The sequence below is a fragment of the Triticum dicoccoides genome, chromosome 1B, assembly GCF_002162155.2.
Source record: "Triticum dicoccoides isolate Atlit2015 ecotype Zavitan chromosome 1B, WEW_v2.0, whole genome shotgun sequence".
Lineage (NCBI taxonomy): Eukaryota > Viridiplantae > Streptophyta > Magnoliopsida > Poales > Poaceae > Triticum > Triticum dicoccoides.
In genome coordinates this window covers 211,361,948-211,385,068 of record NC_041381.1, presented here as the reverse complement: position 1 = coordinate 211,385,068, position 23,121 = coordinate 211,361,948, and the positions used below count along the sequence as shown (strand labels likewise).

The following is a 23,121-nucleotide window of genomic DNA, read 5'->3' as shown; positions in this document are numbered from 1 at the left end:
CCCCTCCCCCGCGAGGTCTATTTTTTCCTAAGTCTTTTTCTGAAAACTCATATTATGTTGCATTATTGTGATGGGTGTAACTCTGTGCATGTAGCTCCGTTTCATGCGTGTAATATGTCAAATTGTTCGCCTCAACGAGTACATCATTTCATTCCATTGTATCATGTTCATTTGAGCTCATCTTGATGCCTGAATCATCATTGCAAGAGTGTTTCATGATGTTTTCTGCTGTCTGTTAACAGAACTTGCTCTTTTGTCATTTTTGCCATGATTGATGTGTGCATCGTATGAGGTTGATGTCTACATGTGTTTGATCTATGCTATGTCTTCTTTACAGAGGTGCTTACCATGTATTTTTGTGATCAATGTGGTGACTAGCACAAGCATGCAAACTAGGCATCGTGTTGTTACTGATTTTAGTCCCTTTTCTGCTGTTATTTTGATGCCATGTAAACATGTTTCTACAGAGAGATCCATGCATATTTTGAGATACTTCAGTAAGGATTTTTGAACATATGGTTATGATCTATCTATTCATGCCCTTTTTGCAATTATGGAGTAGTCTAGCATGTTATTTTCGTGCTCTACTTTTGCTTCAAAATGTTTCCTGGCAGATTGTTTACATGTTATTCAATTTTGCCAAGGTTGTTGTAGTTGATCCTTGCCTGCTATGAACTTGTTCTTGCCTTGGTTTGTTTTATAAACATGTCTTCTTGATGATGCTATGCTTATATTGTCATGCAATGACTTGTGGTGAGTGTATCAAGCTTGTTAAGTAGTGTACTTGCTGTTACTGTTTTGCTAGTCTGAATCTGTTATTTGGTGATGCTATGTAAACCTGCTGCTACTAGTCATTCTATGCATAATCTGGAGATGTTCACTAAGAGTGTTTTTTTCTAAATATGATGCTCTATCCATTCATGCCCATGGTTGCATTTATAGCCTGCTGTAGATTGTTGTAAACTTGCTCCAAAGTTGCTATATAATGTTGCTGTCAACCTGTTAACATTAAGTTCAGTTGTTACCACGATTGTTGCTAGTGTTCCATGCACCCTATGGACTTGCTCTTGCCATGCTTAGGTTCACAAACATGCCTTCTTACTGTTGGTTGCCTTTCCATGCTATGTATTGCTCTGTGGTGAGTGGTACAAGCTCACCAACATGCCTTCATAATTCTGTTTCTGCCATGTTTGAATCTGTATTATAACTTGCTATGTTTACATGGGTGCCACCATATCTTCTGATCCTTTATGGCTCATGGTCAGTAAAGGACTTTTGATCTATGCAATTAGTAGATTCATGCCATGCCTTTGTTTGCCATGATAAGTTCCTGTAACATGTTTTTTGATAGCTCTAAACATGGCAACCTGATGTTAATTTCTGCAAAGTCTGAACTGTTATCGTTTGCAATCTTGCCATGTGTGTTTGAGCATGTTCTAGTGATTTCTGGAGATAGCTCAGTGTTCATGTTTTGTTATGCTTTACCTGTACATCATGTCCATGCCTTTTGTTTTCTTGTTGAGGTCCTGTAGCATGTTGTTTTGATGCTCGCAAGATGCCTAGTTGCTGTTTTGGACAGATTGTTGTTATAACTTGTATAGTGTGTGTGTGTGTGTTGAACCGTTGCTCCGTTTTGAGTGTGCTCTATATGAAACTTGCTTAGAATTGCATGTAGCTTTATATTATCATGTTGCATCCTTGTTTTGAGGTGTTTGCTTGATGTTTGGATGCATTTTGCATCAATGCCATGTTTGTCTTGTTTTGCTCATATCTTCTAGGCCGTAGCTCCAAACTAAATGAACTTTATATGTAACTTGACTAGAATCTCGTGTAGATCATCTTGGTGCATCTTAACTTTCTGTTTAACAACTTGAACATAAGGTTTATTCAGATCTGGACCAATTTCGAAATATGCATATGAGGACTTACCGGAATCGTTATATGTGTTCCCGGCCTCATTTTAACTTGCCTTAATGTGTTGCTCTTGTTTGCATCATCTCTTGCCATGAGTAGCTTCATTTAGCCTTGTCATGCATCATGCTTGTTGTGAATCATGTCTTGTTCATGTGTGGTGTGTTTACCATGTTGTGTGCTTCTTCTTGTTAGTTCCTGTTTCGTTGCGATCGTGAGGACTCGTTCGTTTACGCTTGGTTCGGCTTCATCCGTTCGTCTTCTTCATGGACTCGTTCTTCTTCCTTGTGGGATTTCAGGTAAGATGACCGTTACCCTGGATCTCACTACTATCATTGCTATGCTAGTTGCTTCGTTCTATCGCTATGCTGCGCTACCTATCACCTGTTTATCAAGCCATCCCAAATTGCCATGAACCTCTAACCTTTGACACCCTTCCTAGCAAACCGTTGTTTGGCTATGTTACCGCTTTTGCTCAGCCCCTCTTATAGTGTTGCTAGTTGCAGGTGAAGTTGAAGATTGCTCCATGGTGGACAGGATTTTGGTTGGGATATCACAATATCTCTTATATTATTAATGCATCTATATACTTGGTAAAGGGTGGAAGATTAGGCCTTATGCCTGGTGTTTTGTTCCACTCTTGCCGCCCTAGTTTCCGTCATATCGGTGTTATGTTCCTGGATTTTGCGTTCCTTATGCAGTTGGGTGATTTATGGGACCCCTTGACAGTTCGCTTTGAATAAAACTCCTCCAGCAAGGCCCAACCTTGGTTTTACCATTTGCCTCACCACCACCTATACATTTCCCTTGGGTCGGCCAACCCGAGGGCCATCTTTATTTTAGCCCCCCCAGGCCAGTGCTTGTCTAAGTGTTGGTCCGAACCGAGTAGACTGCGGGGCCCCCTTGGGGAAACTCGAGATCTGGTTTTACTCGTAGGATGTCTCATCCGGTGTTTCCCTGAGAACGAGATATGTGCAGCTCCTATCGGGATTGTCGGCGCATCGGGCGGCTTTGCTGGTCTTGTTTTACCATTGTCGAAATGTCTTGTAAACCGGGATTCCGAGTCTGATCGGGTCTTCCTGGGAGAAGGTATATCCTTCATTGATCGCGAGAGCTTATCATGGGCTAAGTTGGGACACCCCTGCAGGGTATAATCTTTCGAAAGCCGTGCCTGCGGTTATAGGCAGATGGGAATTTGTTAATGTCCGGTTGTAGATAACTTGACACCAGATCCAAATTAAAACGCATCAACCGCGTGTGTAGCCGTGATGGTCTCTTTTCGGCGGAGTCCGGGAAGTGAACACGGTCTTTGGGTTATGTTTGATGTAAGTACGAGTTCAGGATCACTTCTTGATCATTACTAGTTGACGACCGTTCCATTTGCTCTCTTCCCGCTCTTATTTGCGTATGTTAGCCACCATATCATGCTTAGTCGCTGCTGCAACCTCACCACTTTACTCCTTTCCTTTTTCCCATTAAGCTTTGCTAGTCTTGATACCCATGGTAATGGGATTGCTGAGTCCTCGTGGCTCATAGATTACTACAACAACAGTTGCAGGTACAGGTTATCTGATGATCATGACGCGAGAGTGATGTTTGCTTGTATTGGAGTTCTTCTTCTGCTTCTTCTTCGTTCAGGGATAGGTTCCAGGTCGGCAGCCTGGGCTAGCAGGGTGGATGTCGTTTGAGTTTATGTTTGTGTTTCATCCGTAGTCGGATGATGTTCTTATGTATTGTGATGTTGTATTCGTGTGGCCTTCTATGCCTCTTGTATGTATCCCCATCTATTATGTAATGTTGATGTAATGATATCCACCTTGCAAAAGCGTTTCAATATGCGGGTCAATCCTTGGTGGGACCTTCGAGTTCCTTTTGGATAGGGTCGCATATTGGGCGTGACATGCCTCTCCATTCCTACCCTCCTATTCTACTGTCAGACTTAGAACCACGACACACGCCTCGGGGCTCTCCTCAGAGGGAGCCCCCTCCCATGCACCAGTGGAAGCACCATGCTCCGTGCTGGCCGTCGACACTGTCGAGGAGTGGCTATGCCCGTGCAAGAGCGGAAGCGCCATGCTCCGCACTGGTGATAAACAACTGAGGGAAGCCTCGTGGCTGCGGTAACCTCAGGGAGCCTCCGGGTTCAGTGCTTAGCCTCACCGCGCTGCTCTCCCTCGGGAGGGTAGCGCGAGGGGGCTGGGCACGGGGGCTATGCTCAGGTCACGCCTGGCGTACGCCACCTTGCCAGGTCCCACGGACCTGGTCTTCATGTGACCCTCCTTAGCGAGAGACCGGCGAGCAGAGGTATGATGGTCTGTTCGCACGTCAAGGGGGACTCCTGAGCATCGCGTTTCAGGAGCCTAACTGGCCACGTAGCCCCTCACCCCTTGGTCTCGTCCTGGCGATCCGGACGACCCAACGGCAGCTGGGGTATGCGCGTGGTCGGGCCCTGCTGACGTAGAACACCAAGGCCTAACTCTCGTCCTTCCCTTCCCAAGACGTTCATACGTCAAGGGGGACTCCTGAGCATCGCGTCTCAGGAGCCTAACTGGCCACGTAGCCACTCACCCCTTGGTTCTCGTCCTAGTGATCCGGACGACCCAACGGCAGCTGAGGTATGCGCGGGGCCGGGCCCTGCCGACGCAGAACACCAAGGCTTGCCCTCGCACCTCTTTTCCTGAGATGTTTGCACGTGAAGGGGGACTCCTGAGCATCGCGTCTCAAGAGCCTAATTGGCCGCGTAGCCCCTCACCCCCTGGCCTTGTCCTGGCAATCTGAACGACCCAGTGGCGGCTGAGGTATGCGCGGGGTCGGGCCCTGCCAACGCAGAACAACAAAGCAAACGGAAAAAGTCGGGGAACCATAAGCTAGTTATTACAAAACATATTGTTCCAAGCATTAGTTTTAACGCCTCCACGAGGCATGCTACACGCTACAGGATAAAAATAGGAAGGAGCAGCACCACCAAGCGACCTCTTCAGACCTGGTTGCTGTTGTCGCCCGCCTGCGGAGCCTTGTCAAGAGCAACGTCTCCCTTCCCCTCAGCTCCAGCCACAGGGCCGACGACAAGGAACTAGTCTAGCAGGGCTTTCACCAAACTCTTCACGGCTTCAGCAACAACGTCGCAGGAGTCGGGGTCCATGGGCTCGAGGAAGGTGGCGAAGTTGAAGCTGGTGTCCCGAAGATAGAGATGGTTGAAGGCGCGTGTCAAGGCTGAGGAAAAAAGCAAGCGAGCCTCACCTTCCGCCATGGAGCCAAACCCGTCGACGATGTCCTCGAGCCCATCGATGACCGCAGGAAGCAGGTCTGCAGGGCTCTCCTTTTGGGTCACCACCGTTCCCGACGGATCGCTCCCAAAGAGTGTCTGCCGAGCCTTGTTAAACCTCGCCTCGAGGGAGCTGAGGGTGTTGTGCTCCATGGCGGCTGCCTCCTTGGCCTCATCAAGGGACACCTGGGCCGCTTCCGCTTCCTCCTTCAACCTCTTCAGGCGGTTGTGCTTTGTGGACTGCTCCTGGGCTGCTTGCTTCAGCTCAGCGTCGCGGCTGACGACGGTAGCCTCCTGGGCCTTCAGCTTCTCCTCTCGCTCCTGGAGCTGGCTGGCCTGGGCGGCCTATTGACCTTGAGAGCCTTCAGCTCGGCTTCCACTGTGTGGCACCACTCTTGGGCATCCTTGGCTTCCTGCTGCGCCAAGTCATGCTTGGCAGTAGCTACCCCGGCCACCTTCTGGGCCTCCTCCGCAGAACTCCAGGGCGCCCGGCCAGATGCGTCGGCCTGGAGCCACCCTCAGATCAGCCCCAGGCGCCCCAACGTTGCATGTCGGTCCTTGAAGATCAACCTAGAGATGGTCCAGTGCGGCTCGGGCCTCCTCCAAGGCTCTGGAGATGGCAGGAGCGCCATGGCCCAGCAGCACGGTGGGCGAGGTGGAGATGTTCTTGATGCCAAGGCAGGTGAAGCTGCAGTGGCAGGAAGGACTGGGGTCTCCAGAGGCCTCGCGACCTCAGCAGTCACGATGGAGGCAGACACCGCCAGAGTCAGCCCTACCGCTGATGCTAGCTCCTTCCGAGGCTGGGCCTCTAAGCCCTGAGAAGACAACGCCACTGCTGGAGCTGCAGGTGTTGTGGCACCCCTCTTCGACAAAGCTGCGGCAGCCACCTCGACACACTCGACCACGGCGACCTCAGCGTTCTCCTTCTTCTTAGACGATGACGATTGCTGCCTAACGTCGAACAAAGACACTAAGCATCGCATCAAGATTAAAGAGCAAGGCCAAGAAAGAACACTTACTGGTCCAAAGCGACATAGCTCCTCTTCAGGCTCTTGGGAGCAGGAGAGCACGCGGTCGGCGCCGCTCGGGATGCTGCCGGCAAAGGTAGAGTGCTGCCTTGAGGGATCAGCGCAGTCCTGCCCCTCCTCACCATCGTCCGCTTTGGCTGGCTCATAGAGGCCACCCCGGATCTCGTGGTGACCCCCGTAGGATGAGCCAGCTCCATCACTGGATGAGCTCTCCCTACTTCGGGGCAGAGGATTCCGCCTCCCACTCCTCCTCCTCGGTGGCCTCGGAGGAGCGGTAGCCGAAGGACAGGTTCACCAAAGAGGCGGCCGGCGGGGAAGGCCCCGTTGGCATGGGCCCGAACTTGTCGAAGATAGGCATGGCGGCGACGATCTTCTCTCCGTCATCTCGGTGGTACAGCAGGATGCAATCATTTGTAAGGGCGCTCGGGTCGTTCCCAGTCAAGGAAAGCAGCACCTTGCTCAGCTCCTCCTCGGGAAGGCCGTCCTGGCGCAGGCGGATCTTGTCGTCGGCACCCCCGAGCTTCCACACGGGGCGGGAGCGATCCTAGAGCAGCGACAGGCACTACGTCAGGAATTCCCTGACGATCATGGCCCCTGTCAGCTTCTCGGCCTTCAGGTCGGCCTCCATCTTCTTCATCTGCGGCCTCAGACGGGGATCGGTGATCTTCTCAGAAAACCACCCCTTCTCGAAGGTCGGGAGCCCAGTCGGCAGCTCCAGCTAGTCGTCGGAGCACTTGGCATCCATGAGGACCCACTTGTTCCGGGCGTCCTCTACCTTCTTCTTGGTGCAGGAGATTACATTGCCGCCCCAGGCCGCAACGAAGCCGACACACCCTGCAGGCCGGTCGCCAGTCAGGAGGAGCTAGAAGAAGCGGTGGAGCATGGCGATGGAGGGCATCACCCCCACGAACGCCTCGCAGTAGAAGGCGAAGATGGACAAGAGGAGGACAGAGTTGGGATGGATATGGAGCGCGTGGAGGCTGTAATGGTGGAGAACGGCATAGAAGAAATGGGAGAAGGGAGGAATCAGCCCCGAGCAGACGCTATGCAGGAAGAAGGGATAGAAGGTACTGTCCGTGGGCTCCGGCACGGCGGAGGCAACCCGGATCACAGTCTTCCCCCACTCGCTATCATCGCTTGCCGTCAGGAGAAGCGTAGTCTGGAGCTTCACCTTGGTGACGGAGGGCGTGATCAGCGCCGGCTCAAACCAAGCGGCTTCAGCAGCCGGGGCTGGAGCTTTGGCTTTCTCAGCTGCCATCGGGCAAAAGGTTGGAGGGAAGAATCGGTAGATCTGGAGAATTTCTTCGGCGCTGGGAGAAGGGGATCTGGAGAAAGACGAAGGGGAGGCAATGAAGGCACGGTGGCAGGTGGCTACCCTTTTGTCAGACAAAATCAGTTGCCGAGGCAGCATGGGGAAGTGGAGACGCCCACATCCCATCAATCACCACGCGTTGTTCAAGGCCGCAAGCGGTTATGGCCCGCGGCACTCCGTACTTGCCCTTTGGCTTCGCCTAGAAGCCAAGTCCGAGCGCACCTTGGGCCCGGGGGCTACTGTCGGCGTTCTGGATATGGGGGTACCCAGACTTGCCTGCCTGCAGCCCACTGCTCGGCTCCATCGACGGCCTGGTACGGCCCAGCTCCAGCATCAACAGCTCAAGACCCTCGGAGGGGCCAAGCCTCGCAAGGCAGACGACACCAAGACCTCCGAGGGGATCGGCCTCCTCAGGCTGGCTCCCGAGGGGCGGAGAGTTCTATGCAAGGTGCACCTCACGAGGCTCAGCTGACGTGAGCCATGACGACCAAGGCCAGGCGGGCGCCAACGGGCACAGAGCGCCAGTTTCCTCTTTGGTGCAAAGGAGGCAGGCGGCAGGCGTGGAGTCCCGAGGAATCAGCCAAAGATTTCCATTCTGGTGCAACAATACCAAGACCGCCAGGACGGCATGACGGAGGTCATCGCCGAGCCCACCGCAGCGTCACGACCAGAAGCTTTTCGCAGGCGAAGACCACTTTAGGCAGGATAGGATGTACTACTTGTCCCCTTCAAATCTTTCCGTTGTGGGATCCCTTCCCGCCAACATTTGGGAAGAGGACCAAGGCCACTATAAATAGGACTTGGCCACCACAGAAGGGGAGAGGACGAACAAAGCAAAACCAAAGCCCCTCGCCAGCTCTCTCGAGGTCAATAACACTTCACCTCCTGAGGCCAGTTCATCCACTATACTAGTTCATCCTCAGCCCTTCGAGGCAATCCACCAAAACGCTGGAGTAGGGTATTACACCGCAAGGTGGCCTGAACCAGGATAAACTGTTGTGTCTCTCTGTCCCTTTGTGCTCGACGCGCTAGGCTTAGGAAGATCGCGAGTAGGCAGGGCTGCGTAGGTTGATATCTCCGCATGCACCCCAAAGTTCGAACCTATCAAGGTTTTGCGGAACCCAAAATCTGACAAAAACCGGCAAATCTCGGGTAGGGGGGCCCAAGTTGTATGTCTGAGGATCGATGATAACAATGATCAAAGGGACACAATGTTTACCCAGGTTCGGGCCCTCCTAATGGAGGTAAAACCCTAGTCCTACTTGATTATATTCGATGGGTATAGGGGTTACAAGAGTTGATCTACCTGAAGATTGTAATGGCTAAACCCTAACTTGGCTAGCCTATCAATGTTATGATCCTGCCTCCGGTCTAAACCCTTCGGTTTATATAGATACCGGAGGGGCCTAGGGTTGTACAAAGTCGATTCAACAGAAAGGAAATAGTATATCCGGACACCTAAACTTGTTGTTCACGCACACGGGAGTCCCAACCGGACACGGGAGGTGGTCTTCTTCCTTTTATCTTGACAGCCCATTAGTCCGGCCCATATCAAATAGACCGGACGCCCGAGGACCCCTTAGTCCAGGACTCCCTCAGTAGCCCCTGAACCAGTCTTCAATGACGACGTGTTCAGCGTGCAAGTTGTCTTCGTCATTGCGAGGCGGGTTCCTCTCCTTGAATAACATACATCAACCTTTCCTCACAAAATAATTGTATACGGCTTTGCATAATTAACACAACCCTTAGCCGCAAGGCAGGATATATAAAAATAAGGAATGGTGTCTTTACTGACAACTTTTTTCCGGTGAAGCGTCAGACTTGACCCTTTGGTGTTCTGAACCGTTTTCACACTCCTCGTTCGTGTTTCAAGGTCGGGCCCTCTTGGCCCGTCTTGTCAAAACAGAGATCGTGCCCACTTATTACGGGATTTCTCATCAATGAGATTTGGGTAACCCAACCGATTACGATGCATGCTCACATTGGGAATAGGCTAGTTTCAAGGCTTAAGTGGGGGGGCGGTTGGCATTTTTACCACCTATAAGAGGGCAACTGATTCCTCCTTTCTTCCCCATGCCTTCTTCCAGCCTCTGCCTTCCAATCTCCCAAGCTCCAGCGCCCGAAAAAAGCTTTCATCTTTCCCACTGCCACCACCTTCTCTAGCCATTGTCGGATCTGGTTCCAAGGGCAAGTGGGAGGCCTCCTCCGTCACGGAGAAGGAGGTGAAGAATCTCTGGAGCGCAGGGTACCTGGCTGCAAACATTGCGCACAGGCTCCCCGACGAGGGTCAAATCATCCCCACTCCTGAGCCAGGCGAAAGGGTCATCTTCCTCCCCCATTTTCTTAGATGGCTAGGATTTCCACTCCACCCCTTCGTCAGGGGACTCGTGTTCTATTATGGGCTAGATTTCCATAATCTAGCCCCAAATTCCTTCCTCCACATCTCGGCATTCATCATCATGTGCGAGGCTCTACTCCGCATCCCACCCCACTTCTGCCTATGGCTTAAAATCTTCAACGTGAAGCCGAAGGTGGTAACGGGCAGCATGCGGACTGCAGCAGGGCCATGATAAGCCAACTGCCCAATGCAACATGGCCCCAGGGGGCCTTCATCGAGACCGTCAAGGTCTGGCAGCAGGAGTGGTTCTACATCACCGAGTCGCGCCGCCCCAACTGGGCGGCAATTCAGGAGTTCAGATCCGGACCCCCCATGAGGCTCACCTCATGGACCTCTAAGGGCCTCGACTGGGGGTCCCAGACGGAGGTGCAGATGCTACAGACGTGCATCACCAACGTGTTGGGCAAAAATGTTGGTCTCACCAATGTGGTGCAGATCATGCTCTTCCGCCGCATCCTCCCCTGCCAACGCTGGGCCTCCCCCATGTGGGAGTTCAATCCGGAGGAGATGCAGACCTTGAAGTGCTTCTTCGCACAATGAACGAAGGAATATGGAAGCTGCTTTTCAAGGCCCAGAAGAGCTGGCCTATGGAGACCGAAGACGTCAGGCTCGACATCGAGAATCCGGCCACTCCGGTAAGTACTAACTTTCTGAAGATATGTCCAGTCTGTATTTTTTATCAATATGAATCTTATCAGCCCACTTCTTTACAGGGCTCGACAAAGAAAGCGAGCGGATCAAGAGTCCGGCTCCGTTGCCTGAAGACACAACCACTCCCTAAATGACGGAGATGCTAGTCCCGGCGCCCTACCAGGCGCTGGAGAAGAAGGGCAAGGAGCCCAAGGGCGGGCCCCACCGCAGTGGTCCTTTGGACGCTATCTACGGAGAGACTGAGGTCGTCTCCTCTCATGAGGAAGACGGGGACGAAGAGGAGGAGGAGGAGGAGGAGAGCGACTCCCCTCACAAAATGAGGAAGAAGAAGAGGACAGCCTCCGAAAACCTGGAGGGGGCGACACCGAAGAGGGGGAAGATAACCCTCTCAATCAGTTCAGACTCGGAGTCTGAACACAGCCCGAGGAGAGCCTCCAGGGTGAAGCCCTTGGTCGAATCATAAGTATCAAAATCTTACTTGTTTAGCTTCCGCTTACCTGCCTCTGTCATATAAATTATATCTTTGCTTGCTTTTCAGCCCTCCACACGATATTCCGAACGCCTCGTCTTCGTCGGGGAACTCTCTGGCGCCTGAAGAGGCGGAGAGTGACGCTCTGTTGCGGCCCCCCTCACCTACTGCCATGGAGGACACCGAGGTGTCGTCCCAAAGGACTCCTGGCCGAGGAGGGGTGGACGAGGGCATCGAGAAGGCGCCTGAGGTTAACGCCTCGGTCGCTGAAGACCTGGGGGAGGCGACCCCCATGAATACCAACAACGGGGAGCCCCAATAGTCCGGGCCCCTACCGCACACTATTCCGGAGACCAATACGGCTCCAGAAAGGGATGTGCAGCCCCCTTCAACAGAGGAGGGAGGAGCAACAGCTCCAGGAGCGACCTCCATTAATCCGGAGGCTATTCCTGCTCTGGAGGAGACACTGCAATGCGCTTCCATCGTGGAGGAGCACCCACCTTGATGGGTGTGGTTATGAAAAAGGTTCAGTATGCGAAAAGCGGACAAAAGGAAGCCTTCAACAGCATACTGATGGGCTTTGAGGTATGCGATGTAATCTTCTAACAGGTTTTTCCCATGTATAGATAGTAGCCGGTGAGACTCTGTCTGGATTAAAACAATCCGAACAGAGGATCCCAAGACAAATTGTTAATAAACCGTGCTAATGTGTGAGACAGGCATCCATGTTGGCGGCTACTGCCCAGACCGCAGAGGTTTCCGAGCTCAATCGGAAGCTTCGATTAGCCGATGAGGAACTCGACCGCGTCAACAAGTGATTTGACGAAACACAAGGTATGCGGAACTTACATACCAGAAGTGATATGTGTATTGAGTATTTTTAACTTATTTGATCTTGTGATTATGATCACAGTTGGCGCGGCCGAGGTCAAATTCCTCAAGAGCGCGCTTGCCCAAGCCCAAAAAGAGGCGGAGATGAACAGGGCAGCCGCTGATAAAGCGGCAAAGGAACTGGAGGCAGAGCGAACTGCCCGCCGAAAACATGAGGCTCGGGTAGGCAAAGTTGAGCAAGAGCTCAAGGACGCCATTACTAAGTGTGAGTCCTTGGAGCAGAAGACTTCGAACCAAGCATCCGAACCCACCAAGGCTCTCCGGGATATCAAGGGGGCCCGGGTTGAGTCCCAGAGCACCCGCCAGGAGATCCAGCAGTCGAAGCAGATAGCAGCTAGTAAGGTTTTTCTTTTGCAGAGTAAATTTGCAAGTAGGAGGTATATCTTAATGACCCGAGTTTGGAGTTCTCCAGGCGCTTTTGCGGACCTTCCGCCGACGCCGCAGAGTTCTTCTGAGCCAAAGAGGGGAGCTCAATGTAGAAGCTGTTCTGTCGCAATATCTTGCGCCAGAGCATCCGATGCCCCTTAGCGATCAGCTAAAGCAGCTGACCGAGCTGCATAGGGTGGCCATCTTGGCAATGAAGGACCTGATAGTCTAGCTTTGGCCAGCCGAGCCAATGCCCAGCAGCTACTTCGGCCTCGTGAAGCAGCTTGCCAATGCGCGTCCTCGGATTGGCGCCATAAAGCGGCCGGCCTGCATAGAAGGTGTCCGGATGGCCTTTGCCGACGTCAAGATGCAATGGGTGAAGATGAAGGCCACCGAAATTGCAACCGCAGGGCCGCCCGAAGGCAAGGATCACCGGAGGCTGGAGAGGTACTTCAGCGAGGTCCTCGAGGGTGCCTAAATTGTAGAGGGCCAATGTTCAAAGGACGTAATATTTGAGTAGTGGAGTTCGAGTTGTAAAAAACCATGTAATGAACTCATGATGTGAAATATCTATGGTTTGGTCTTTTGATTTAATTTACCGTCCCGTGCGTCCGTTTATTTATAAGTCTGAAAGTTACCAGTCGTCGGCTTCTGCCCCCTTGTAGATACTACAGGGGTGTTCGGGAACGCATGGCCGCACTTTATCCAACGTCTTGGTCCTGTATAGGAGGCATCCTGCAAGATAAACTAGGCAATTAGACTATGCGGCTTTATTACTTTCACTTAGCCATAGGAGTCCATTGGTGGGGCTAAGTACTAGCCCCTGTTGCATGAATGGCAATCCGGATTACGGCGCCTTTGCGACAAGGTTGGTCGAATCACAGCCCCTTGTATAAAACCACATAAATCGTGAATGATTTGTAGTATAACACTAAGTCACCGGTTCGCTGACCAACTCTCGCATATCATGACGGTCAGTTTTCGGCTTTCTCTACTGAGGTACTTGACCGGATGAACCAGAAGTACAATCGCAGTAGTTCTCCCTTTACTACTGTTAGCGTTCTGGATACGGGAGTACCCAGTCTGCCTGCGGCCTGCGGCATGGCCCCATTGACGGCCTGGTACGGCCCAACTTCGACATTGACAACTCAAGGCCCTCGTGAGGGGCCAAGCCTCGGGAGGCGGACGACACCAAGAGCTCCAAAAGGATCAGCCTCCTCTGGCTGGCTCCCGAGGAGCAATGATTTCTATGCAAGGCTCACCTCGTGAGGTTCGGGTGACGTGAGCCATGATGATTGAGGCCAGGCGGGCGCCAGCGGGCACAGTGTACCAGTTTCCTCTTTTGCACAAAGGAGGCAAGCAACAGGCGCAGAGTCCCGAGGAAGTAGCCAAAGGTTTCCATTCTCGTGCAACAAGACCAAGACCGCCAGGACGGCAGGACGGAGGTCATCGCCGAGCCCACCGCAGTGTCACGACCAGAGGCTTTTGCAGGTGAAACCACTTTAGTCAGAATAAGATGTACTAGTTGTCTTCCTTCAAATTTGGTCGTTGTGGGATCCCTTCCCGCCTTCATTTGGGAAGAGGACCAAGGCCACTATAAATAGGACCTGACCACCACCATGGAGAGGGGGACGGATCAAGTCGACTGCATCCATTCCACCCTCACCAGCTCACTTGGGCTCAAGAACACACCTCTTGAGGTTGTTCTCCACTGTACTAGTTCATCCTCAACCCCTCGAGGCAAATCCACCACAAAGCAGGAGTAGGGTTTTACACCGCAAGGTGGCCCAAACCTGGCTAAACTGTTGTGTCCCCTTTCCTTCGAGCTCGACGCGCTAGGCTGTGAGATTGGCGAGTAGGAAGACTGGGGAGGGTGAGATCTTTGCACACACCCCAGAGTTCGAACCTCTCAAGGCTTTGCGGAAGTCGAAATCCAACATTTGGCGCGCCAGGTAGGGGTGTGTCGAAGATCCACCGCTTTGTCCGCTGCGCTCCGCTGTCGGCTCTCATCGTAGGTGCTCCTCCATTGACCGGACCATCACGCACCTTTGGGGGAGCCATGGGCCTCCGATCTTGCACCCCCACCCTATGGCAGGTGCAGTAGGCACCCAAGTTCAGGACGGAGTTGCCGCGCCACTACGACGGTGCGGCAGATCCGGCAGGCTTCCTCCAAGCATACGAGGAGGTAGTTTGGGCAGCCAGTGGAGACGACAATGTCATGGCCAACTGGCTCCCCATGGCCCTCATGGGCGTGCCACGCGTCTGGCTGCTCAACCTACCAGAGTCTCCTGTGGCCTCCTAGGAGTAATTGCGCGGCCTCTTCCTTATGCACTTCGCGGCGCCGACGCCCCACGCCGTCGCAGTCCTCCTCGGTGGTCGCACGCGCCACCCTCGGACCGCCACATCAAGTAGTTCTTTCGCCAAGTGGGTGCCGCCCGCGTGCAGTCGGGGGCTCCACCGGGCCGGGCGGCGCCCAAGGCCGACCTCACCTTCAATTCGGAGGATCACCCTGCTACCACAGCAGGCGCAGGCACACTCTCGATGCTCTGCACCCCCACCATCTGCAACGTGGCGGTCACCAAGACCCTCATCCATGGTGGAGCCGGCCTCAATGTGCTCTCTATGGAGGCATTTGGCTTGCTTCACATGCCCTATGGCCGGCTCCGTCCCACCAAGCACTTCTCCAGGGTCGGCGACGACAACAACAACAACAACACCCGCTACGACGGCGCGGCAGATCCTGCAGGCTTCCTCCAAGCGTATGAGGAGGTAGTTTGGGCGGCCGGCGGAGACGGCAATGTCATGGCCAACTGGCTCCCCATGGCCCTCATGGGCATGCCACGTGTCTGGCTGCTCAACTTGCCAGAGTCTTCTGTGGCCTCCTGAGAGTAATTGTGTGGCCTCTTCCTCATGCACTTCGCGGCGCCGACGCCCGACGCCGTCGCAGCCCTCCTCAGTGGCTCGCACGCGCCACCCTCGGACCGCCACATCAAGTAGTTCTTCTGCCAAGTGGGTGCCACCCGCGTGCAGTCGGGGGCTCCACCGGGCCGGGCGGCGCCCAAGGCCGACCTCACCTTCAATTCGGAGGATCAGCCCGCTACCACAGCAGGTGCAGGCGCACTCCCGATGCTCTGCACCCCCACCATCTGCAACGTGGCGGTCACCAAGACCCTCATCCACAGTGGAGCCGGCCTCAATGTGCTCTCTATGGAGGCATTCGGCTTGCTTCACGTGCCCTATGGCCGGCTCCGCCCCACCAAGCCCTTCTCCAGGGTCGGCGACGACAACAACAACAACATGAAATGCAACTCCGACAGATAATATAAAATTAGGGCACCCGCATGGCCACCGCTTCAATAGAACAACAACAACAATAACAACAACAACAACAACAACAACACATATTTGAAGCAAAATCATCCCAAATTAATACTCAAACAAACATAACAATAATTTCATCAACCCACAACATCAAATTAAAACATAATTCATGAAATCCACAACATGAAATGCAACACAAATACAACAAGGTTCAGCAAACAATACATCATAGTTCATGCACAATACCACAAACTTAGAGATGAAACTAGGAGGCTTGCTCCCCATCCCATGTCCACCACCCCCTCTCTGATGTTAGGGTACACCTGCATGAAGCGTCTGATTCGGTCTTCCCTTCTACTCGGCAGAACACACATTCTCATGAGGTCATAGAAGATGTAGGCCCATGCTCATTCTTAATGATCATGTTGTGCATGATCACGCAAGCAGTCATGATGTACCAATAGTGGACAAGTTTAACCAAAATTTTACCTTGTGGCAATTTTGTGAAACACCTTGTGTGTGAGGAGATAGAAACCTGTCGGTTGCCAATCGGAGCGTGGATGGTAGTCGCGCCGACGAGGAGTGGCTCCGAAAGGCATCTCCTATGCCACCTTGACGCTTGTCGGCTCGTGGCTGCACGTAATGTCGATGCCGCAACGCCGACGGCGCCGACCGAAGCAGTGGTCGCGCAACTCGGCCGCGGTGGTCACGCGATTGTCTGAGGTAGCTTCGTCGGCCAATTATCCTACTACGGACGGTGACCATGAGCTACGGCCGCCATCACGAACTCCGGCGCTCCGGCAAACAGTTGAATCGACCAAAAACAACACGGTGGCGGATCCAAATCGGCGCGATGGTGGGACCTCTGGCGGCCAGTTGTCCTACTACGGGCAGCGACCACGAGCTGTGAACACCATCACAAGCGCCGGCGCTCGGCAAACAACCAAATCTGCCAAAAACAACATGGCAGCGGATCCAAATCGGCGCGATGGTGGGACCTCTGGTAGCCAGTTGTCCTACTACGGACAGCGACCACGAGCTGCGACCACCATCACGAGCACCGGCACTCCGGCAAACAGCCAAATCTGCCAAAAACAACACGACGACATATCCAAATCGACACGACGGCGAGACCTCTGGCGGCCGTCTGGACAGCGGGACCTGATGCACACTGCCAAATTTGCATCACCAAGTGCCCTATTTTACATCTAGAGTAGATACTGAGTAATTTTTTTTGATCTGCATTATGTGTTGAAGCTCCGTTTTTGCGGGCCTTCGTGATGTAAAATCAGTTATTTACAAATCTACATCACCTATTGGAGATGCTCTTATTGCACTTTCAACATATATTGGTTAAATGGTTAGGATGACAATGGTATCCCCTTCCCACCAGAGTCCAAGTTCCAGACTTGAGGTTGGTGCTTGCATTTTCCTGGATTTACTTCAGGTCTTCCGGCAATGTGCGTTCAGTGGGAGGACACGTTCCCCTCGACTACGAAGGCGTTTATGGCGACTTCGTCAATCCCAAGATGATGTGCCGGCTCAGTTTCTCGAAAATGCTTATAGGGATATGGTGTGCGTGCGCGGGGTGACTGTAAGTTTGTGTATACGAGCAACTTCGACTGCACAGTGTTCAAAAATATTTTACTAGTTAAATATGTGATTAAATTTGACCTAAATTATGACAAAGACTAATAAACCGGAGGTAGTATTACACGTTTCGTGTTACATTTTTGTAGGATTCAATGTGCCATGACAATCTAGTGCTGCGTCTTTTCCATTTGTGTGGTTTTAAAAATTGTGTGAATGTCCAGTAGGCCTAGGATGGTAAATGGGATGTCACGTCCAAGCTAGCACGGTAACAAGGATGTCACGTCGGATCGTAGAAAACGAGAAATGCTAAAACAAATGTGGAAAAAGAGTCTGCACGCATTGGACCGAGCCATGCGCGCTGCCACGTCTGTTCCCGGGCCGGGCAAGCACAGGAGTGTACTACATGTAGTACAGATTTTGCATGTACCACCACTCCACCAGCACCGGCCGGCCGGCCGTCGTATTGATACGACGTGGCTACACGCCTAGCGGCTGCCTCTGTCTGGCATCCATGAATGAGAGGGGAGGAGTATTTCAGAAGCAAGCCCATCACTGCGCCGGCCTGCTCCTGCTCCCGCTCTGCTTTCGATGCACTGCACGCCAAAGCGACGCCCCTACGACGCAAGAGAGAGAAACGCTGCCGCTAGCCTGCTGCTCTAGCGGTCGAGGATGGAGTGACCACTGCGGCGCCGCGGCCTCGCAGGCTCCGTTTGAGAGTGAGGGGCTCACCTCGTCGGGTCCTAGCATTGCTCCCCCTCTTTCCTCGCCATCGCGGAGCGGGGCGAGAGCGATCGAGGAGGGAGAAACGAGGAGGGATTTCAGTTAATCAGGTGGGTAGGGATGAGATCGATGCGCGCGTGGGTCGTGCTCCTCTCTTGTTTTGGCCGCGAGCCGCAAGAGATTCCTCCTCATCCGGACGAGGCCTATCTGCCCCCGTTGCCGTCAGTCGTGCTCCGATTGTCCTGTTGCGCCCACGCGCGTTGTTCTTGACGACTCCCCAGTGGTTCTTGGATCGTAGCCAGTGCTGGATTTTGGCGCTTCTTGATGCGCGATTGCTTTTTAGTCTCGGCCGCGCCGATCCCTTGCAGTCTGAGCCTTTCTGACCTCTTGGTTTCGTTTTCAGAGAGCCGGGGCGGAGAGGGAGGATGATGCTGAGGAGGGTGGTGTCCGACCAGGCCGCGGCAGGGGATGCGCTCGACGGCGCCGCAGGGGGGAGGCTCCGCGGCCCGGCCTTCTTCGCCGTGCCGCGGCTGCTCGTGGGGCTCGCGGCGACCAAGCGCGGGACGCCGGACTGCGACTCTACCGCGCGCAGCCCCAAGTCGCCGCTCGAGCACAGGGCCTTCCCCGCGCTCGGCGGTTCGCTGCTCGGGTCGCCGCGGTCACCCAGGAGCTGGGACTCTCGGCGCGTCGGTCTGGGCGGTCTCGTCGACACCCTCGCCGAGCCCGCCGCCGACGCCAAGAATCGCCTGCTCGGGTTCCAGATGCGCCCAACGAAGCTGCAATGCCTCGCCAAATCCTACACCTCCCTGCCCAAAGACATGCCGAAAGACTGCGGGCATGCGCAACCGGAGCTCGGGGAGGTGGAGGTCGCCGGCGCCGGTGGCATGTCCGTTCCTTGCACTAGGTTCTATGGGGATGTGAAGTCTGGTCCAGAGGTCATCGTGTCCAGTGGTGCTCAGCTCGGCTTTAGTAACCACTCCGTCGACCGTGCCAAGTTCCCTGCTTCCGGGTCGCTGCCAGTGTCGATTGGCGGACCACGCCGATACATCGGGTCCGTGTCGGCAATGGAGGTCGAGCAGTCTGAGGACTACACCTGCATCATAGCTCACGGCTCCAATCCGAAGACCACCCGCATTTTTGGGGATTGCATCTTGGAGCCCTGCCCTGTTCTCATGCCTGACTGGGAGAGCAAGGAGATCGATGTGGACAAGGAAGGAGCTGAGTTGTACTGGCTGGTCAAGGGCTCCCCCGACGCCGACGCCGCCGAGGAGTCCACGCGCTTCTGCTCGTCTTGCAAGAAGAACCTGAATGGCAACGAATCTTCCATTTATCGGTATGTCGATGCATTTACCCAGTCATCTTCAGTACTATTGATTCGAATAAGCGATGATTGTGATGTATCTTGAGATGCGATGACCATCTTCATTCAGTTCTTCGGGGAATTTGCATCACCTACATTCATAGATAATTCCTCTTCAGATGGAATGATGGATAGAATGGAAACATACATGAAGAGTTGCACTTCTTTCCTTAACTAAACAAGTTAAAAATGAATTTGGCATCACATCATTTATCTACTTAGCAGTTAGCACCAGTGAACAAGTTGTTGATTTGTCACGTGTCATAGGAAGACTTAAGAAACACTAAACAATTTGCTGAATGCCCTTTTTGCAGCGGTGAGAATGCATTTTGTGCTGGCAACTGCAGAAACCAAGCAGTCCTGAATGAAGATGAAGATGAAGATGAAGATGAAGATGAGAAAAATCCTGCACTCTCCTCTCCCAGCTCAGCTAGTTCGACTTCGCAGTTTGACGACGATGACATCTTCATCGATGGGGTGGTCGTGCTGACATGACCTCCGTGTCCCCTGATACCTGACCAATGCACCCTGTGCCGTGCCAGGAAGATGGGTCAATAATGTAGTTTAGTGATCGTTCATCATCGCCATTGCCACCACCGCGGTCATTAGTTTGCTGGTTTTTGTAAGTTATGTTTCAGCACTTGAGATATTGGGTGGAATTGATGGATTGGAAGCTGCATGCCCTGTAGTTTTGGTCATAAGGCAGTTTTGGCGATTATGAGCTCCTTTTCTTTTTCTCTCTTCTTTGATTACCTCTTGGCAGCCATGGCAATGTTCCCGTGATGTAAGTTGGGACAATTTGATGAGATGACGGCATTGAGCTTGAAAATGCCAAATGGAGACCGAGGTCGTAGTTTGAAAAATCCAAAATTCATGCTTTTATATGTCTCAGATATTTTTGAAAAAAATACACATATATTGGAGACATAATGTGCACGTATGTAAATCTTCATGATGAAATGCGTTAAAAGGAGAGCTACATACACAAAAATTTGTGGCTTTCCAACACATGGACGGTTCATTCTCAAAGTTCATGGTTTCGATTTCTTTGTGCAGCTCGCAATGCAAGGTTCATTCTCAAAGTTCATGATTTTGTTTTCTTTGTGCAGTTCGCAAGTCAAGGTATTTCATTGTGAAATTTTACACACATATACATTACATCCTTGTATACATGTATATTATTATTTTTATTTTATTTTTTTAATCTGGGAAGTTCAACTTTTTTTTTTAATTTCGGCCACCATTGAGCCCGGTCTGCAAAAAGCCTACTCGTTATTGGTTTCTCAAAAGATCTGGCAGATAGAAGCTGGAGCAAACCAAACTTGCTAGATTCGGATAGATTGTCAGTAATACCAGTGATCTGGTGCCTGTGCAGACTGATTTTTCTTTTCTAGTGTAGCATCATAAGGGATGCACGAAAGCTGGGCAGACAATGGAAAAAGAGGGGTACGTGAGATCAATCAACATTATTCAGATGATACTCCCACCGTTCCTAAATATTTGTCTTTTTAGACATTTAAATGGACTATAATATACGGATATACGTAGACATATTTTAGAATGTAGATTCACCCATTTTACTTCGTTTGTAGTCACTTGTTGAAATCTCTAGAAAGACAAATATTTAGGAATGGAGGGAGTAAATGACATGGAAAGGGAGCACTCCCTTTTTCAAGAAAAAAGGATGATAAATCACATGATTTCTATGCTTTAAATAGAGAGATGAATTCAGCAACAAATTGAAAGCCATCCAAATTTACATGCTCCCGGGCAAAACGTTTGAGGTGGAACCTTCATAATTGTATGCGCAGGTTCCTCTAAAAAAGAAAACTTCAGTTCCACTTCCGCTTCGGTACAACCCCCCTAAACACATCAACGGTGGAGATCCCTTCATACCCCTTCATCTATCTACTACCCCTATAAAAGCACGAGAGGGCGGAGAACCAAATCATCCTATCCATCGAAACCTGCAATCCGATGGTCTACATCCCTCCAGCCTACTAAACGTGTTTTATGGTTTAATTACGCACCATGCCATTGGGTTAATCTACTATCTATCTATTTACCACTGCGTATTAGCCGTCTAATCGACGATCTAACGGTCTAAAATATCCGTTAACGAAAACTATCATTAACGAAATCTCCCCTCGCTAAAGAAACCCGGTACCCCGCTACCGCTCGCCCTTCTCTCGCACGCCTCTTTCTCTCTCGCACGCCTGCACGCCCCTTCTGGCCAACCTCTCGACCACGCCCCGCTCGGCCCCTTTCGCCAACCGCTCGCCCTGCCGCCGCTTGGCCCCTTCTCGCCAACTGCTCGCCCCGCCGCCGCTCGGCCCTGTCGCCGCCCCTTCACGCCTCGCCGCGGCCGCTCGGCCCCGTTGCCGCCCCGCGAACGGCTACTCCGATCTGTTGAGGTACGTAGCAGAAATTCAAAATTTTCCTACGTGTCACCAAGATCTATCTATGGAGAAACCAGCAACGAGGGGAAGGAGAGTGCATCTACATACTCTTGTAGATCGCTAAGCAGAAGCATTCAAGAGAACGGGGTTGAAGGAGTCGTACTCGTCGTGATCCAAATCACCGGAGATCCTAGTGCCGAACGGACGGCACCTCCGCGTTCAACACACGTACAGCTCGGTGACGTCTCCCATGCCTTGATCCAGCAAGGAGAGAGGGAGAGGTTAAGTAAGACTCCATCCAGCAGCAGCACAGCGGCGTGGTGGTGGTGGAGGAGCGTGGCAATCCTGCAAGGCTTCGCCAAGCACCGCGAGAGAGGAGGAGTACTTGGGAGGGGGGAGGGCTGCGCCAGAACTTGGGGTGCGGTTGCCCTCCCACCCCTCCACTATTTATAGGTGGGGGAAGAGGGGGCCGGCCCCCCTAGATCCCATCTAGGGTTGGGGGCAGCGTCCAAGGGGGGAGGAGTGCCTCCCAAGTCAAGTGGAGGCCCTCCCCCTTAGGGTTTCCCCCTTCCCATGCGCATGGGCCTTGGGGGGGGGGCTGGTGCCCCTGGCCCATTAAGGCTAGGGCGCCCCCTACAGCCCATGCTACTGTAGTGGACGTGGTGGAACAATCTCCGGACCTCCGGACCCCTCCGGAATCCTCCGGAACCTTCTAGAAGCTTCCCGGTACAATACCGGAAAAACCCGAACTTTTCCCGAAACCCGAACAACAACTTTCCATATATAAATCTTTACCTCCGGACCATTCCGGAACTCCTCGTGACATACGGGATCTCATCGGGACTCCGAACAACATTCGGTAACCACATACAAACTTCCTTTATAACCCTAGCGTCATCGAACATTAAGTGTGTAGACCCTACGGGTTCGGGAGACATGTAGACATGACCGAGACGTTCTCTGGTCAATAACCAACAGCGGGATCTGGATACCCATGTTGGCTCCCACATGTTCCACGATGATCTCATCGGATGAACCACGATGTCAAGGACTCAATCAATCCCGTATACAATTCCCTTTGTCTAGCGGTATTGTACTTGCCCGAGATTCGATCGTCGGTATACCGATACCTTGTTCAATCTCGTTACCGGCAAGTCTCTTTACTCATTCCGTAACACATCATCCCGCAATCAACTCTTTGATCACATTGTGCACATTATGATGATGTCCTACCGAGTGGGCCCAGAGATACCTCTCCGTCACACGGAGTGACAAATCCCAGTCTCGATTCGTGCCAACCCAACAGACACTTCGGAGATACCTGTAGTGCACCTTTATAACCACCCAATTACGTTGTGATGTTTGGTACACCCAAAGCATTCCTACGGTATCCGGGAGTTGCACAATCTCATGGTCTAAGGAAATGATACTTGACAT

The 23,121-nt window shown here is 52.4% G+C and overlaps 1 protein-coding gene across 2 annotated transcripts; it reads left to right on the top strand.

The window, feature by feature from the left end:
• Nucleotides 1–17,675: 17,675 nt before the first annotated feature.
• Nucleotides 17,676–20,121, top strand: LOC119328776 (FCS-Like Zinc finger 10-like). 2 transcript variants are annotated; one of them, XM_037601755.1, is made up of 3 exons: nt 17,676–18,035; nt 18,329–19,258; nt 19,600–20,121. In XM_037601755.1, exons 2-3 carry the CDS (start codon nt 18,351–18,353, stop codon nt 19,778–19,780), a joined length of 1,089 nt encoding a protein of 362 aa, XP_037457652.1. In that variant the 5' UTR covers nt 17,676–18,035; nt 18,329–18,350; the 3' UTR covers nt 19,781–20,121. The 2 variants fall into 2 exon arrangements, with proteins under 2 accessions (XP_037457652.1, XP_037457659.1); XM_037601762.1 differs by lacking the exon at nt 17,676–18,035 and having other exon boundaries at nt 18,064–19,258.
• Nucleotides 20,122–23,121: the final 3,000 nt, after the last annotated feature.

What these genes read in the sequence shown, in the direction of transcription:
- LOC119328776 (XM_037601755.1), top strand. Translation starts at nt 18,351, where the DNA reads ATGATGCTGAGGAGGGTGGTGTCCGACCAGGCCGCGGCAGGGGATGCG. An exon ending in AACGAATCTTCCATTTATCG is followed by an intron (nt 19,259 to 19,599) that starts GTATGTCGATGC and finishes CCCTTTTTGCAG; the next exon opens with CGGTGAGAATGCATTTTGTG.